This window comes from Sapajus apella, unplaced genomic scaffold (assembly GCF_009761245.1).
Source record: "Sapajus apella isolate SASKATOON/1434 unplaced genomic scaffold, GSC_monkey_1.0 scaffold33, whole genome shotgun sequence".
NCBI lineage: Eukaryota > Metazoa > Chordata > Mammalia > Primates > Cebidae > Sapajus > Sapajus apella.
This window is the reverse complement of record NW_022436973.1, coordinates 8,391,557-8,409,152: the sequence shown is the minus strand read 5'-3', so window position 1 is coordinate 8,409,152 and position 17,596 is coordinate 8,391,557. Positions and strand designations below refer to the sequence as shown.

Here is a 17,596-nt window from a genome sequence, read left to right as displayed (position 1 = left end):
AAAAAAAAAAAAAAAAAAGGCTTAAAAAGTACAGGCTTGTTGGTCCGAGAATTGCAGTCAAAGCCGCAAAAATCTTTCTGACAATGGGCCCCCTATTTAAAAATTTAAAAATAATTTTCAAAAGAGCTGCAAAAATCCTGGCAGAGCTTCAAACCCTTTATCCTTAAACAATCTTCCAGGCAGAGCCTGGCAGGGTTTGCAGGTACCCTCCTCAACCATATCATCTATGAGCTCCCTCATATTCCTCTTTCGGAGGGCAGGTGCCCTCCCTGAGGCTATCCTGGACCAAGGACAAAGGCCAACTCCTTAATTCTTAAGAAAATTCAGACCTTTTCCTGGTTCAGAGCCTGGGGCCTCATAGGCACACACCTAATTCACAACCAAAGTTTGCTCTACTAATTGAGTTCACTCTGCTTCCTGGTGCCAGTTATCAGTTCCACACCTGGAGTACTCTAACCCCTCCACCTCTGTATACACACACACACACCCCCACAAAAGAAATAATATTATAAGATTATAAGAGTGCCCTCATTGCAGGCCCACGGTGTAACTATGCCTTGCCCTTATGTGTACTTAGTGCCTTTTCTATGACGGTTCACAGTGCTGTGGACCAGCACCATTTGTCCAAAGTAGTATTGATACTTCTGATTGAATACCTTAGTACCCTCATCTCAAGTGATCATTTGGCAGGAAAAAAAGTATCCATGTGACAATGTATGTGTAGATGCATATGGATGACAAAATCGGGTGTGTTCTAATGTTTTCTAACTGTGGGCAGCTTTCTCTCTCTTCTTCCTTTTTCTAGGCTTGTCATTTTTATGTTTATAATCCAGAAATTTCAAATTCTCTACCATAAGGGGCAGGTAGTACAGAAAGAAGGGAGTCATTTTCTAATTTATCAAGCTATGTATCTAACACTTCAGGAGTTTTTTAACCAAATATGCACACAACAAATTAACGTATATCCTTATAATGGGAGAAGGGCATTTCTCTTACACCACCATGTCTACCTGCCAACCAGGGCCATTGAACATGCAGGAATCTAATGAATATGAGAGGACTTTGTGACAGCTAAAGCAAACTCCAAAAAATTCCCATCATCACCCTCTTAAGTTGTTTTTTTGTTGTTGTTGCTTGTTTGTTTTTTTGAGACAGAGTCTTACTCTGTTGCCCAGGCTGGAGTACAGTGGTACGGTCTCGGCTCACTGCAACCTCTGCCTCCCAGTTTCAATCAATTCTCCTGCCCCAGCCTCCTGAGTAGCTGGGATTACAGGCTACTGCCACCATACCTGGATACTTTTTGTATTTTTAGTAGAGGTGGGGTTTCACCATGTTGGCCAGACTGGTCTTGATCTCCTGACCTCAGGTGATCTACCCACCTTGGCCTCCCAAAGTGCTGAGATTACAGGCATGAGCCACGGCACCCAGCTCTACACTCTTAACTCCCAGGAGTCACTGAACTAACCTCTGTCTCTCCTGAGTTCATCAGTTTTCCTCATCTCACCCCAACCTCTACCCTTGAGGCAATCCAAGGCTTGGTGTTTACTAGATAATACTTTCCTCTTTTGGTGTTTACCACATCCTGTGAGTTCATTAGGACAAGAACGACTGTCCTCATTTTTAACAGGTGAGACTTAAGGTAAAGTGACTTGCCCAAGGCCATATAGCTAGGAAGTGGCAGAACTGGTATTGAAGTACACTGAAGATTTTGGACAAATTCCAGGGCTCTAACTTCATTCAGCAGATAGTAGGCTCAAAACTAGTGTTCAAAGAGGTAATATAGACAGCAAAGTAAAACAGTTTCAAAGGAGAGTTTAGAGAAGTTTCAGGATGACAGATCCAGAAGTAATTATCAAATTCAGGGATAGGGGGACATCCTTCTACTGGGAGAAGTCCACCTTGTGCCTTCGCTACCAACTTGAAGTGAATGGAACCTGTCCCCTCAAGTAAAAGTCTCTGTGGGAAACCCTATTCATACTAGTGGTGTCAAGATAGGAACAGAGCTAGTGTAGGAACCTGCAGATGTGGATTGGGTCTAGACATGCAGGGAAAAGTGCTTGGACCAAAATCTACTGATGTATTTTACTACTAACAGGGTTCAGGTGCCCACCTCACCTATAGGTTCTGACTAATTTTGCATTTCTGAATTGTGTGGTGTCTGCATCCTTGCTAATGAGCCTAGTCCCGTAAGTACATATGTATGTATGTAGACCTGTGTGTGCATAGTCATTCGTCCAACAAAAATTTACTGAGTGCCAGGCACTTTGCTAGGCGTTGGAGATAAGGCAGGGATCGGGGGGAAAGACATGCCACTGCCTTCATAGGGGTACTAGTTGGGGAGACAGTAATCAAGTAAGCAATTAAATAAAATAACTGGAAATCTGTACTATGTGGAAAAGAAACATGGTGCTGTGATCAATAATAATAGCAGGGTTGGGGGGTGGGAATCTATAAGATACTATTCAGGTAAAGCCTTTCCAAGAAGGTGACATTTCTGCTGAGAATTGAAGGATGGGAAGGGACCAGTCAAGGGCTCCTCCTCAGCCTGAGGCCAGGTAAGAGGAGTTCTGGGAAGAGATGGGGGTAGGATGGCAGGGTGGTTGGAGTACTCATTAAGCTTGGGTTCTGTTCCTGTTCTTTCTGTTCCGTTCTATCCTTGAAGGGCCTTCTCTCCCTTCCTGTACTCCTACCTGCCTGTCCCATCTCATTCCCTCCAGGGGCAAGGTACGGGTGTATCTTGTCCCCATCTTGAGCTGTTCACAGTTCTTCCCTGCCCATTCCTGTCTTCCTCTCCCTGCAGATCTCATGGAACCAAGGGATCGACTTATGGTGGCATGAGCTCATGCAAGAGGCAGGGGATGAGTGTGAGCCCGAGTGGTGTGATGCCGAGGACCCACTCTTCATCCTGTACACCAGTGGCTCCACAGGAAAACCCAAGGCAAGTGTGTGTGTGTGTGTGTGTGTGTGTGTGTGTGTTTTTGTGTGTGTGTGTATTATATAGGGGTAAGAAGTAAGTTTCTGAGGAAATAGGTAATGAAATTATTTTTTTACTACAACCCTAAGTTTTGGAAATGTAACATTGTCTTTTCTAAATCAAATTAAGACATAAATTCTCAATCTATAGGTGGTGAGGCCCAGGGTGAGACAATTCAGGTGGAGAGTTTTATATAGCTGACATGGAAGTTCTTTCCCTATGCCCTCATGGTTTGGCTGAAGGAGAGCTATTCTGTTAACTGAAGGCCAAGGCTGGGCACAGAGATCCCTCTCAGGCTTCTAAGACCGTAACTCTTAGAGTTCAATTCGTTCCACATGGCATACTGTTAACATGTAGTCCTCTACCAGCACACAGTGTGGGAGCCAGAAACACTTAAGAAAACTCTGATTCTTCCATTGACTTGAAAGCTATGTCACTCTATTTTCTGCCCACCCAATTCCTAAATTATCTCCATAGGCTTTGAAATATCCCTCGATGAGCCTTAAGAAACACAATTTTGGCCTCCCTTTCATAGAGATGGGGGTAAGAATGGAGTAAGCAGAGAGGATTATCTTTTTTCCCACTCACTCTGATGGTGTGTAATTGGGTGCATGGGCACACATACACAACAGAGGGACTATTAAATATGAGTGTGCTAGGAGTGTTCATGTGTGTGTGAGTAATGTAGGTGTCTCTGAAATACTATCTGATGGTGTTGGTGTGAATGATGGACTGATAGGCATGCATGTCATCAGGAGTGTGATCAAGGAGACGAGATGGGAGCATGGAGAAAAGGAGATTGGAAGATAGATGGATGCTGTGAAAGGGGTGGTGGCAGGGCTGGAATCCCTGAGGAGGATCTTGCTACACCCCTACCTAACATCCATTTGGTGGTCAGTAGGGGTACGCATGAGGCCCTAACCTGTTCCCCATCCTTCCCACAGGGTGTGGTTCACACAGTTGGGGGCTACATGCTCTATGTAGCCACAACCTTCAAGTATGTGTTTGACTTCCATGCGGCGGATGTGTTCTGGTGCACAGCAGACATTGGTTGGATCACTGGCCATTCCTATGTCACCTATGGGCCTCTGGCCAATGGTGCCACCAGTGTTTTGGTGAGAAGGGAGCTGGGACCCATGGCTACCTGGCCTAGTGGGGGGATGGACAAGATTATTATCCTGAGTGACTGCCTCCCAAGGATACTTGGTCTAGAGGGAGGGGTACTTACACAATCATCTGTTTCCTGGAGAAAGAGAAGTCCTGAGAGGGTTGTGTATCCTGACTAGGAAGGTATCTTGGTTTGTCTGGTCAGGAAGTGAAGATATGGTTTGTCAGAATGGTCAAAATACTGAACCTGAGGGAATAGTAGGGGGATGAATGGAAGGCCTATTGGGAAAGATTGGGAATGACTAGCCTTATGGGTCAGTTTGAGGGGATTCCCACATATCCGGATGTGAGCCGCCTGTGGAGCATTGTGGACAAATACAAGGTGACCAAGTTCTACACAGCACCCACAGCCATCCGTCTGCTCATGAAGTTTGGAGATGAGCCTGTCACCAAGTGAGATCCCTTCCCAGTTGCTGCCCCATGGGTGTCCCTCAGAGATGGGTGCTGGCCTTTATATAGTCTCTTCCTTTCCATTGTCCCAACCCCCTGACCTGGAATAGAGGATGTGGCAATAGAAAAACTTGGATATATGTGTCCTCCAGTAGTACTCAGAGCCTTCCTCTCTCCCATCCTCTGCCCCAGGCATAGCCGGGCATCCTTGCAGGTGTTAGGCACAGTGGGTGAACCCATCAACCCTGAGGCCTGGCTGTGGTACCACCGGGTGGTAGGTGCCCAGCGCTGCCCCATCGTGGACACCTTCTGGCAAACAGAGACAGTGAGTGAAGGGTTCAGAAGGCTGGGGCTCAGGGATAATGCAGGAATATTGACTCAAATTTCTCATCTCTGACTTCTACAGGGTGGCCACATGTTGACTCCACTTCCTGGTGCCACACGCATGAAGCCTGGTTCTGCTGTGAGTGACGTTCCCCTGGCTGGTCTTGGGCTAGGCAGGGATAGTGTCTTGAGGCATTTGGCCTAGCTAAACAGTGGAGAACTGGACTGATATGTGTGAGGAATTTGGGGTTCTGGAGCTCCTTGGGAGTTGTGTCAGAGTTGCCTCATTCCTCTTCCTGGGTTCTGTCTCCTGTTTGCTTCTAGACATTCCCATTCTTTGGTGTAGCTCCTGCAATCCTGAATGAGTCTGGGGAAGAGTTAGAAGGTGAAGCTGAAGGCTATCTGGTGAGGCCCTGGCTCTTGTGAGTCTTTAAGAAGAGGGGGAAAGGGTCTGCCAAGGGTACTTTGTTTTACAGTTAATAACCTGATCTCTCCTGGTAGCTGCTTAGGACTGAGCTTCATGGCTGGAGGTTTGCTCACTGAGAGACCCTGGAGGGGACCCTGGATACTTTGCCTGCATCTCTTCCTTTTGGGCCATAAGTCTCTTAAGGGACTTTTAAGAGTCTGCTCAGATTCCTGATGGTAACTTTCTGGGTCTGGAAGATTTAGTCCCATCTTCTTTTGACAAACAGTCTAGACAAAGGAGGCTTCATAACATAGTGAAAAGTCATGTAGGATCTGGAGTCACCCTGCCTGGGTTCAAATCCTAGCTCTGCCACTTTTGTGACCTGAGATAAGTTACCTAACCCCTCTGAACCTACATTTTCTAATTTGTAAAATAGGGTTAAAATGGTGCCTCTGGCTGGGTGCGGTGGCTTACACCTGTAATCCCAACAATTTGGGAGGCTGAGGCAGGTGGATCACCTGAGATCAGGAGTGCAAGACCTCCCTGGCCAACATGGTGAAACCTTGTCTCTACTAAAAATACAAAAATTAGACAATGCAGTGGTGGACGTCGGTAATCCCAGCGACATGGGAGGCTGAGACAGAAGAATCTCTTGAACCCAGGAGGTGAAGTTTGCATTAGCTGAAATCGTGCCATTCCACTCCAGCCTGAGTGACAAGAGCAAAACTCCGTCTCAAAAAAAAAAAAAGAAAAAAAGAAAAAAATAGTGCCTTTATCTCCTATGGTTACTTGCTTGATTTAGATAATCCATGTGAAGGGATTAGCAGAGAAACTAACAATTAATACTTGATAAACATCAGCTGTTGTGATTATTGTATTTGTACTTGTAGGAGCCTCACCTGTCACTTCAACCCCACCCCATTTCACTTCCCCAAGAGCAAGTTAGTAACAGGGGCAGGATGTGTACATCCAGGCCTTCTGACTCAGCCTAGAATTCCATCCATTCCATCCATCTGCTGCCAAAGAATGTTACTGATAGGGCAATAATTATTTACTTGGGTGTGTGTATCTTTTTTTTTTTTTTTTTTTTGAGACAGAGTTTCGCTCTTGTTGCCCAGGCTGGTGTGCAATGGCACGATCTCGGGTCACCACAACCTCTGCCTCCTGGGTTCAAGAGATTCTCCTGCCTGAGCCTCCCGAGTAGCTGGGATTACAGGCATCCACCACCATGCCCGGCTAATTTTTTTCTTTTAGTAGAGTCAGGGTTTTTTCATTTTGGTCAGGCTAGTCTTGAACTCCCAACCTCAGTGATCTGCCTGCCTCAGCCTTCCAAAGTGCTAGGATTTTTTTTTTTTTTAGAAGAAGAAAGAGAAGAAAGAAAGAAAGAGAGAGAGAGAGAAAGAAAGAAAGATAGAAAGAAAGAAAGAAAGAGAAAGAATAAAAAAAAAAGAAAAAAAAAGAATGAAGGAGAGGAAGAGGAAGAGGGAGAGAGAACAGGGGTGTTGCTTTATTGCCCGGGCTAGAATGCAGTCTAAAAATGGGTATGCCTGTAATTGTGTTTAATAATAGAGACATAAAAAAAAAAAATGAGGGAAGAAAATAACTAACAAGCAGCCAACCAATATTTCATTTAAACCTATAAATAGATGTGATGTGGTACTGATAAGAGTGTATATTTTGTGTATTTAAAGTAGAGAGTTCTATAAATGTTAATTAAGTCTATTTGTTCCGGATCTGAGTTCAAGTCCTGGATATCGATGTTAACTTTCTGTCTCATTGATCTGTCTAATATTGATGTTGAAGTCTCCCACTATTATTGTGTGGGAGTTCAAGTCTCTTTATAAGTCTTATATATCTGGGTATTCCTGTATTGGGTGCGTATATAGTTAGGATCTTTAGCTCTTCTTGTTACATTGATCCTTTTATCATTATGTAATATCCTTCTTTGCTTCTTTTGATCTTTGTTGCTTTAAAGTCTATTTTATCAGCAAAAATTGCAACTCCTGCTTTCTATTTATTTATTTTTGCTCTCCATTTGGTTGGTAAATTTTTCTCCATCCCTTTGTTTTGAGTCTTTGTGTATCCTTGCATGTGAGATGGATCTAGATGTAGCATACCAGTGGGTCTTGGCTTTTTTTGCCTGTCTGTGTCTTTGGATTGGAGGATTTAGTCGATTTAAATTTAGAATTAATAACAATATATGTGAGTTTGATATTGCCATTTAATGTTAGCTGGCTGTTTTGCCCATTAGTTGATGTAAGTTCTTAATTATATTGATGTTCTTTATTTTTTGGTATTTTTTAGAAAGGCTGATACTGGTTGTTCCTTTCTATTTGTAGTGGTTCTTTCAGAAGCTCTTGTAAAGCAGGCCTGGTGGTGATGAAATCTCTGAGTGCTTGCTTGTTCACAAAAGATTTTATTTTTCCTTCGCTTATGAAGCTTAGTTTGGCTGGATGTAAAATTCTGGGTTGAAAGTTCTTTTCTTTAAGGATGTTGAATATTGGCCTCCACTCTCTTCTGGCTTATAGGGTTTCTGCTGAGAAATCTGCTGTGAGTCTGATAGGTTTCCCTTTATGGGTAACCTGACCTTTCTCTCTGGCTGCCCTCAGTATTTCCTCCTTCATTTCAACCCTGGTGAATCTGGCGATTATGTGCCTTGAGGTTGGTCTTCTTGAGGAATATCTTTGTGGTGTTCTCTGTATTACCTGGAGTTGAATATTGTCCTGCCTTGCTAGGTTGGGAAAGTTTTCCTGAATAATATCCTGAAGCGTATTTTCCAGCTTGGATTGATTCTCTTCGTCACATTCAGGTACACCTATCAAACATAGATTAGGTCTTTTCACATAGTCCCAAATTTCTTGTAGACTTTGCTCGTCCTTTTTTATCCTTTTTTCTCTAGTCTTGTCTTTTTGTTTTATTTCATTAAGTTGGTCTTCGACCTCTGATATCTTTTCTTCTGCTTGATCAATTCGGCTGTTAAAACTTGTGCATAGTTCACAAAGTTCTCGTGTTGTGTTTTTCAGCTCCATTAATTCACTTATATTCCTCTCTAAATTGTGTGTTATTGTTAACATTTCGTCAAACCTTTTTTCAAAGTTCTTAGTTTCTTTGCATTGGGTTAGAACAAGTTCTTTTAATTCCCAGAAGTTTCTTATCATCCACTTTTTAAAGCCTGCTTCTGCTAATGGAACACAGTCTTTCTCCATCAGGCCTTGTTCTGTTGCTGATGACGAACTGTGATCCCCTGTAGAGGGAGAGGCGTTCTGATTTTGGGTATTCTCAGCCTTTTTAGGCTGGTTTCTTCCCTTCGTTATAGATTTATCCATCTGTGGTCTTTATAATTACCGTTTTTATAGTTGGGTTTCTGAATGGACGTCCAACTTGTTGATTCCCGGCGCTAAAATCTGAGCAATCCACTGCGCCGGCCAAAACAGCGGCGTTATGATTGATGGTGCTTTTCTGACTGCACCAAGAACTGCTGCACCAAGGCAGCGGCAAAACCGCCTCACCGGCCTCAAGAGTCGCGCTGGCGACCTGTGAGGCTCCTCCGCTGGGAATCTCCTGGTGCGTGAGCAACAAAAATTGATCTGAAAGTGTGGCGTCCTCTCGTTCTCTGTGCTTTCAGTGGGAGCTACAGTCCCGAGCTGCTAGTGATCAGCCATCTTGGATCTCTCTCCAAGTGCTAGGATTATAAGCGTAAGCCACCATGCCTGGCTGGGTACCACTTTTTTAAAATGACTGTTTTCATTTGTATCAAATGGACCTGCTTTCTGAAGGATTACTCAGAAGGAGACACAAATTTACTAAACACTTAATAATAGAACACTGGGCTAGGCAATTTCCATATAGTATTAATTTAATCCTCACAGTAACTTTAGAAGACAGAAATTATTTTCTCTGATTTGCAGATGAGGATCCTGAAGTTCAGAGCTCAGAGAGGTAAAGTTACTTCCCTGAGATCACCTAGCTAGTAAATGGTAGAGCTGGGATTCCAAGGCAGGATCATCTGTCTCTAAAGCCTGTACTTTGTCCTACTTCTCAGGAATGGTATTCAGGACACTTTCCCCCAGGTTTAGAAAAGCTGTAATTATCTTTCAGTGAGACAGCATAGCAAATGCGATCACTATCCCTTCCTCACTCCCCAGGTGTTCAAGCAGCCCTGGCCAGGGATCATGCGCACAGTCTATGGGAACCATGAACGCTTTGAGACAACCTACTTTAAGAAGTTCCCTGGATACTATGTTACAGGAGATGGTGAGCGTTAGCTATCCCCTTCTTGCACCTCCCACTAAGACATGTACCTTCAACTTCCATTTTCAGGAAGAGTTGGTGTGTTGCTATAAAAGAGTACCTGAGACTGGGTGACTTATAAAGAAAAAAGATTTATTTTGGATCATCATTCTTCAGGCTGTACAGGAAGTATGGTGCTGGCATCTGCTTCTGGTGAGGCCTTAGGTACCTTCCAATCATGGCAGAAAGCGGAGGGAGAGCCAGTGTATGACATGGCAAGGGAGGAACCAAGGGAGAGAAGGAGGAGCTGCCAGCCTCTGTTAAACAACCAGATCTTGCATGAACTCATAGAGTGAGAACTCACTCATTACTGCAAGTATAGCACCAAGCCATTCATGAAGGATCTGCCCCCCATGACCAAAACACCTCCCACCAGGCCCCACCTCCAACACTGGGGATCACATTTCAACATGAGATTTGGAAGGGACAAACATCCAAACTAGATCAGTTGGTTAGGGGTAAAGAAAATCAGAGAAGAATGTGTCCTACATGTCAGTATCCGGTATCTAGCCAGAGCTACAAAGAAGACTGTAAGGGCAGGAATGATATAGCAGGAGGAGTCTCAGGATGGTGCCATCTGAACTTTGATGTACGAGGAAAGATGTACAATGTATGCTCCTGTGTTGAAAGAGACGGGGCATGTGGCAGTACATAGTATTATGACATATTTGTCTCCATGTTTGGAGCCTGTGTTTGTCCATTTATTCATCCACCAATCCATTCATCCATAAGATCTGAGCACCTATTGTGTCTAGGCACTGATCTAAGCACAGGGGCTATTATCATGAATAATATAGTCAAAGTCTCTTCCCTCATGGGGAAGAGGAGGATTCTAGTAAGGGGAGATAGACAATAAGCCCAGCAAACAAATAAATAAGCTTATCTTAGGTAGAGATAAGTGCTATGAAGAAAAATAAACAGGGTAACATGATAATGAGTGTTTGCAGGGATGGCTACTGAACAGGATAGTCAGAGAATACTTCTCTGAAGTGACATTAGAGCAGAGACCTGAAGCCCGAGAAGGAAACAGGCATAATCTAGAGTAAAAGTGTTCTGTGCAGAGGGACACAAGCTTGAGATGTCTGAGGAATGGACTGAAGCCTGTGCGGCTGGAGTGTAGCAAGCAAAAAGAAGAATATTATGTGACGTTGGAGATGTATGTAATATAGGGAGGGTAGAAAGAAAGAAAAAAGAAAAGAAAATGTAATATAGGGAGGGTCTTGTGGGCCATGGTGAGGAGTTTGAATTCTATTCAAAGTACAGTGGGAAACCTTTTGGGGTTTTAAGCAGGGGAGTGCTAAGAACTGATTTACTGTCCAGAAAATAACTTTGGCTGGGCACAGTGGCTCACGCCTGTAATTCCAGCACTTTGGGAGGCTGAGGCAGGTGGATCACTTGAGGTCAGGAGTTCAAGACCAGCCTGGCCAACATTGTAAAATTCTGTCTCTTAAAAAAAAAAAAGAAAATAACTTTGCCTTTAGGTGAGTATACTAGTTATCTATTGCCATGGAACAAATTATCCCAAAAGTTGGAAACTTAACAAATATTATCTCATACAGTTTCTGAGGATCAGGAGTCTGTGAACAGTTTAGCTGGGTTGCTCTCATTCTGGGTCTCTTGTGGGTTTCAGTTAAACTGTTGGTAGGGGCTATAGTCATCTGAAGATCTGACTGAGCCTGGAGGACCTATGTTCATGCTCACTTGCATGCTTGTTAGCAGGAATCCTCAGTTCCTCACCTCGCCATAGGACTGCTCACAACATGGCACTGGCTTACCCCACAGCAAATGATCTGAGACAACACAACCAAGACAAGCTAGATATCTTCTACAACCTAATTTCAGAAGTGACATCCTATCACTTCTGCCAAATTCTGCTGATAACACAGACTAACCCTAGTACAATGAGAAAGAGGACTGCCAGGGCTGTGAATACCAAGAGGCAGAGATCAGCAGGGCCATCTTGGAGGCTGGCCACCACAGAGGGCAAAAGTAGAAGCAGAAGACTTGTTAGAAGGCTATTGCAGAGGGTATGGCAGTTTGGTAATCTGGATCAGGTACCCTACTGAAGGGTTTTTATTTAGTAGGTTTTGCATTTCTTCCCAGGCTGCCGGCGGGACCAGGATGGCTATTACTGGATCACTGGCAGGATTGATGACATGCTCAATGTATCTGGTGAGGGCCAGGGGCCACCTTCCCATCTCATTAACTCTGCTCCTCTGGCAACACCCAGTGGAAGCCTTCCATGAGAGCCCACAAGTGTCCTTTGGCCAGACCATGTATGTACTAAGTACAGCATTCAGTTCCGGGCCCAGGTTTTAGGAGTCATGAACACTGGAATGTACCTGGAATAGGGGAACTGGGATGGTGGGGTGACTGAAAGCATGTCATGTGAGGACTGAATGAAGGGCCTTTTCCATTTGATCAGATCAGGACTGTCCTGTGGGTACAGATGGAGCAGGGGCTGGGGCAGAGGCTGGGATCTCTCTCATGGCGCTTCCTTTCTCTTGACAAGGACACCTGCTGAGTACAGCAGAGGTGGAGTCAGCACTTGTGGAACATGAGGCTGTTGCAGAGGCAGCTGTGGTGGGCCACCCTCATCCTGTGAAGGGTGAATGCCTCTACTGTTTTGTCACCCTGTGTGATGGCCACAACTTCAGCCCCAAGCTCACCGAGGAGCTCAAGAAGCAGAGTGAGGAGCCTCCCTGGGCAGGGACTATAGGGTCTGTCTTGGAGGCCCAGTTATCATTGCAAGTTGTTGGGGAGGGGCTAGAGTGAGCTGCTCCCCAAACCACAAACATATTCCAGAAGGCCCTATGGGCTGATTGCCCTCTTCCTGTTCAGTCTCTACTAGTCTCCCACTAGGATAATAATAATGGCCAACATTTATAGAATACTTCATGCCACCACTAGGCTAAGTGGTTTAAATGAATTACCCCACTCAATCCCTATAGTCACCTCCATGAAACAGATCTTAGTGTTACCTTCATTCTAAAGATGATGAAACTGAAACTCATAGAAGGTAAGTCACTTGCCCAAGGCCTCTAGAAAGGTGGCATTTAAACTCTAGCAGGCTCATTCTACAGCCTGAGTTCCATAAGCTAAAATGAGAGAGTAAAGAGACATTGTGTTGAGAGCAAGAGAAGCAGTGATCCTGAGGCTGTCTCTGGGCAGGGCCTTGAAAAGGAAACAGGTGGGGAACAAAGCCATCTTTACTTTGGTTTTTAAAAGTCTGGCTAAGGGTGCTGAAAATGTTTGATGATTTGTTGGTTACAGTTAGAGAAAAGATTGGCCCCATTGCCACACCAGACTACATCCAGAATGCACCTGGCTTGCCAAAAACCCGCTCAGGTATGTTCAGAGGCCTCCATGGATTGGGATGGGCTGAGGTCTGGTGGTGGGGGGGGTGTGTGGATGAAAGCCTGTGGCAGGGCTGGGGCGGGTCAGTCCTTTCACCAAGTAACTAGAAGTCTGTGGTTCCCCAGGGAAAATCATGAGGCGAGTGCTTCGGAAGATTGCTCAGAATGACCATGACCTGGGGGACACGTCTACTGTGGCTGACCCATCTGTCATCAGTCACCTCTTCAGCCACCGCTGCCTGACCATCCAGTGAACATGACCCTGACCTTTACCCAGGCTTCCCCCTGCTTGGCTCTCCAAACTTTTGCGCATCCTCTTTGCCCCCTCAGGAGTGCTGAGGGCCAGTACTGACCCACACTGCCCTCCCTTGACCAGCTGTCTGGGACCGGAAACCAGCCTCGTACCCGTGTGGAGACCACTTCCTTTGACTGCCAGGCAGAAGGGACAGAGCCCAGGTCAGCCTCAGTCTGCTATGCCTCCAGACTGCAGAGCTCTCAGAACCCAGAACAGGGATAAAAAGGCTACCTCTCCAACCCAAGTTAAGTGTTCAGAAGGGATGTGAGGGCCTCCACTGAAGCAGGGAGGCAGCTGTGTAATCCTATGTCAGTTCTCTTAGGAATCACCATACTTATACTGGGCATGTACTTGTCCTTAAAAACAATGGCTTGTGAGTCCAGGAACAATTTATTATTTTTAAAATATTTTGCTGCTTCTTCTGTTCTGGGTCTGAATTCCCTTTTGTGCCTGATGCCATTACTGTCTGCCCATTTGCTCCAGGGGCTGTGTGGGCAGATTCAGTCTCCAGAGGGTATTCAGATCATCTGCTTCTTTGAAGGAGTAAATGTGTTTTGTTCCTAGGGCCAGAGGAGCTTGTCTTCCTTGTCCCCTGTTCCCCCCTCCCCTGAACAGAACTCTGCCCATGGAGACATTCTGAGATGAAATTCTGGGTTTTTTTTTTGCCCCAGTCAGTCTCAAGCCCTGTGGTTGTAGGAATAAAGCCTGTGATCTCAAGAAGATGATGACTTGTTTTCTTAGGTATCTGTGCACTGAGGCTGTGTATTCATTAGTGGCAGATAGGAAGGGGAGGGGTATTTCCTAGGACTACCCCCAATATCTTCCTTCTAGAACTTTTGGTTTGGGCAGCGCCAAGGAGGCTTCACTGATAGGCCCTTTGACAAGCCCCTGAGCTAAGCAGGAAAGTGATAGAAGCCAGTTCACTGGCAGGAGGGAACATGTTATGTCCCATCATGGTTGCCTTCCCTCCTGGGCTCCAGCCAGGGAATCTCCTTCCTCCTATGATCCAGTAGGAGCATTAGTGGGTGGCTAAGAATTGCAACTTCAGGGTCCCACCTGTAGAGTCTGGGTCTAGGGAGACCCTGATTACAGCCCAGTCACTTCCCCTGCTCTAATATACTTTAAGTGGGCTGACGTAGGTTAAAGCTCCCCTATCCCTTCTATGCACAAAGTAAGGAATCACTGAATTAGCAATGCAGCTTTATTTAAGGCAGAATTGGGGAAAGGCTATGCCCCTCCACTCTCCTTCCTCCTACCACTCAGTCCTATCCCAAGTCAGGCACTGGAACCTGCTGAAAAGGCTATAAGGGGCTGACAGAAGCGGGGCAGGGTTCATGGACCTTTACCTCAGAGCTTTCCCTCAGCTGTACCCACACCCCAAAGATTTGGGGGCCTCTAGATCTCATCTAAGGGAAACACAGCTTTTCTGGTCCTCAGATGGAGAGCTGGGGGAAAGTATCACCATTTACCCTTCCATAAAGACTCTGGAGGTCTTTAGGAGGACAGCCCCTCAGGAGGGCTAGGAGAGGAATGACAAATACAGGGGAAAGAAGGTCCTGTGGGCCTGGTTGTGCCCTCACACAGGGTATGGGTTGTCCAGGACTGCCACTCCTGCTGCCACACCACCATCTGCATGCTCGATGGCTTTGGTTCGAAGTAGATGCCCCACGTGCTTGTTCATCACGAGTGACTTTCCCTGCCTATAGGAATGGAAGCAGGAGACACACATCACCAGGACTCAGCCACAAACCCAGGACCTTCCCTTGTCCCCACTGAACAGTACATGGGTAACTATACCCAAGGAAGAGCTAGGTTTTTAGAGCCTCTATTCGTCTCTGGAGTCTCCTTCTAGCCCTAGATTGTCAAAGTATGTTTTCTGAGTCCTTCTTTGTACTATTTGGAGTTTTCTTCACAGTTGCAAAGCACTTCTCATCAGGGCTTCATTTGATACCCTGGTGAGGTGGGCAGGCCTTGGGTCCTTGGCCTCATTTAATAGATAAGGAAACAGGTAACAAAGCTAGGGATTGGCCGAGCTAGCACCGAAGCCCAGAATTCCTGACTCTTTCCAGTGTTCCCTCTAGGCTTACTTGGCTGGCACTCTTGCAAGCAGGCAGTGGAAAGAGCTTCTGCTGACTGGCTCACCTGACATAGACTCCAAAGATGCCTAGCTCTGAAACACACTGGACCACTTGGACAGGGCTGCCAGGCCGTAGCAGGCAATTATCAAAAGGCTCAGGTTCGATCTTCTCCATGAGGATATAGGAGGCCCTCTCCTCAGTGTCCTTCAGCCGCTTCAGGGCCTGCACCATTTCTTCCCCATATAGGTTGTTACCTGCAATGAAACTGGCCAGTCACCCTGGATCCTCTGCCTACCTTCTCCATCCATGCCCTCACTTCTGGGGCCACATGGGCAAGTCAGCAGCCTCAGTTCCTGGCACCAGCTCAGTGAAGCCAGGGCATATCTGGTTCCCCAGAAGGGAAGCTCACTTTGACAGGAGAGCCCATGCTCATGTGGTGAACACGCCTTCCATCACTGTTCTGCCCTGGCTCTCCTCCTACCTATGGCTGTTCCTTCTCAAGCTCCATTACTGGCTCCTTCTCTTAAATGCTGGAGCCCCAGAAGAACTGGTCTCCACGCTTGCTCTCTCTTCCGTGTACCTTTTCCCAGGTTTCTCCTATTCCCAAGGCTCCATCTATACCCTAAAAATTGTTAACTTCCAAAATTTTTTTTTTTTTTGAACAGAGTCTCGCTTTGTCACCCAGGCTGGAGTGCAGTGGCGTGGTCTCAGCTCATTGCAATCTCTACCTCCCGAGTTCAAGTAATTCTCCTTGCCTCAGCCTCCCAAGTAGCTGGGACTACAGGCGCATGCCACCATGCCTGGGTAATTTTTTGTATTTTTAGTAGAGATGGCGTTTCACTGTGTTAGCCAGGATGGTCTCGATCTCCAGACCTCATGATCCACCTGCCTCGGCCTCCCAAAGTGCTGGGATTGCAGGCGTGAGCCACCATGCTTGGCTACTTCCAAATCTTTAATGCCGGCTCCCAGCTTAGACATCATATGACTGTCCCACAGGACCCCAAACAAACTAACTTGTCTAAGCAGAACTCATTACTTCTGCCTGAACCTGCCCCTCCTGGACCTTCCTACTCCCAATCAGGCAAAAGGCATTCCTGAGTCATATTTAACTCCTTCCTTTCCACTCCCCCTCTCACTATCTAGGACATGTCTCTCCAGCCGGCTCCACAGTCATAGCCCTAGCCCAATCCTCTACATTGCTCTTCTGAACAACAGTATCAGCCTCTTCCATTGTTTCTCTGCTACCAAGGTCTCCCCTCATTCCAGGACATCTTCTACAACGCAGAAACTTTCTAAGTTTTGCCACCATTGCTAACTACTTGAATCCTGGATCAATGCATCCCTTCCCTGCTTAAAACTCTCTAATGGCTTCCTACTACCCTTAAGATAAAATCAAATTTCTCAGTATATATTCCATGCCCTTTATAATCATGATGCCATCCATTTTTCTTGCCGAAATCCCTGTCCCATCCCAGCTCCCCTTCCAGCCTCACCAGTTTCTTACTAACCTCCAAACATACCACACTTTCATGGCCCAGTGCCTTTGCTTGAGGTTGTCCCTTCTTTATGGGACACTTTTCCTCCTTTCCACCTGAGAAATTCCTACCCACCGCTTAAGACAAAGATTTAAAAAAATCCTCTCTTCTGAGTCTATGAGGCAGATATGACCCCTGACCTCAAGGAGTTTCGAACTAGAAAGGAAAACAGACATGTATTGTCTCCAGCCTAATATGACCCTATCCCACTTCCCAACAATCTACCCACAGGCACCTCAGGTTAAACTTGTCCAAACCCTTCAGTGCTAGCTAATTAGATCCTCTGTGCTCCCATACTTGGCCACAGTGTCTTAGGGGACACTGTCCAACATGTGACCTGTGTCAGTTTCAATAGTATCCCCCATGCCTGGGACTGTGCCCATAGTAAGGGCCAATGAGCACTGGCCACGACCTGCTAGTCCCTTTCATTGAAGAGCCCTGCAAAAGGGGGATCCACCTACCTCCACCCTCTCTCTGGGGCTTTAGCACAAACCGGCTAGGGGCAGCAAGGGCCTCAGCAATGGCCTGGTCTCCTTCTTCACCCTGGCGGGAGGCAGAAGGCAGTTGTCAGAAGTTTAAAGGTGAAAGAGGCAAGAGCTTAGGTCCAGCTGGTTGTGCAGAGCAGCATCAGAGGAAGAGCAGGAAGGGGAACAGACATAAATTCCTTCAGGCAGGATGCTATTATCTGGATGACACTCCCAACAAACCACCTGCAGTGGCAGATGCAATGAGAGCAGGCCTTTCTTTAGCAACAGCTCAGAGCTCTGCAGCAAGCAGCCTG

General features: G+C 46.0%; 2 protein-coding genes across 8 annotated transcripts in view; one reads left to right on the top strand and one right to left on the bottom strand.

Annotated features, from left to right (window-relative positions):
* ACSS2 (acyl-CoA synthetase short chain family member 2) overlaps nucleotides 1-13,922 on the top strand; it is a 52,158-nt gene extending 38,236 nt beyond the window's left edge. For 2 of the 4 annotated variants that reach the window (XM_032295166.1, XM_032295167.1), the window contains 11 exons: nucleotides 2,801-2,938; nucleotides 3,919-4,089; nucleotides 4,401-4,534; nucleotides 4,724-4,856; nucleotides 4,938-4,994; nucleotides 5,180-5,260; nucleotides 9,407-9,515; nucleotides 11,655-11,723; nucleotides 12,064-12,240; nucleotides 12,825-12,899; nucleotides 13,034-13,922. In XM_032295166.1, the coding sequence (XP_032151057.1) occupies nucleotides 2,801-2,938; nucleotides 3,919-4,089; nucleotides 4,401-4,534; nucleotides 4,724-4,856; nucleotides 4,938-4,994; nucleotides 5,180-5,260; nucleotides 9,407-9,515; nucleotides 11,655-11,723; nucleotides 12,064-12,240; nucleotides 12,825-12,899; nucleotides 13,034-13,161 (1,272 nt within the window). In that variant the 3' untranslated portion in view covers nucleotides 13,162-13,922. The remainder of the gene's footprint in view (nucleotides 1-2,800; nucleotides 2,939-3,918; nucleotides 4,090-4,400; nucleotides 4,535-4,723; nucleotides 4,857-4,937; nucleotides 4,995-5,179; nucleotides 5,261-9,406; nucleotides 9,516-11,654; nucleotides 11,724-12,063; nucleotides 12,241-12,824; nucleotides 12,900-13,033) is intronic. The other 2 variants (XM_032295165.1, XM_032295164.1) reach the window with 2 other exon arrangements.
* Nucleotides 13,923-14,385: 463 nt separating this feature from the next.
* The window catches only part of GSS (glutathione synthetase), a 29,451-nt gene continuing 26,240 nt past the window's right edge, over nucleotides 14,386-17,596 (bottom strand). For all 4 annotated transcript variants that reach the window (XM_032295176.1, XM_032295173.1, XM_032295175.1 and 1 more), the window contains exons 11-13: nucleotides 17,277-17,358; nucleotides 15,345-15,534; nucleotides 14,386-14,902 (exon numbers count right to left, since the gene is read on the bottom strand). In XM_032295176.1, the coding sequence (XP_032151067.1) occupies nucleotides 14,779-14,902; nucleotides 15,345-15,534; nucleotides 17,277-17,358 (396 nt within the window). In that variant the 3' untranslated portion in view covers nucleotides 14,386-14,778. The remainder of the gene's footprint in view (nucleotides 14,903-15,344; nucleotides 15,535-17,276; nucleotides 17,359-17,596) is intronic.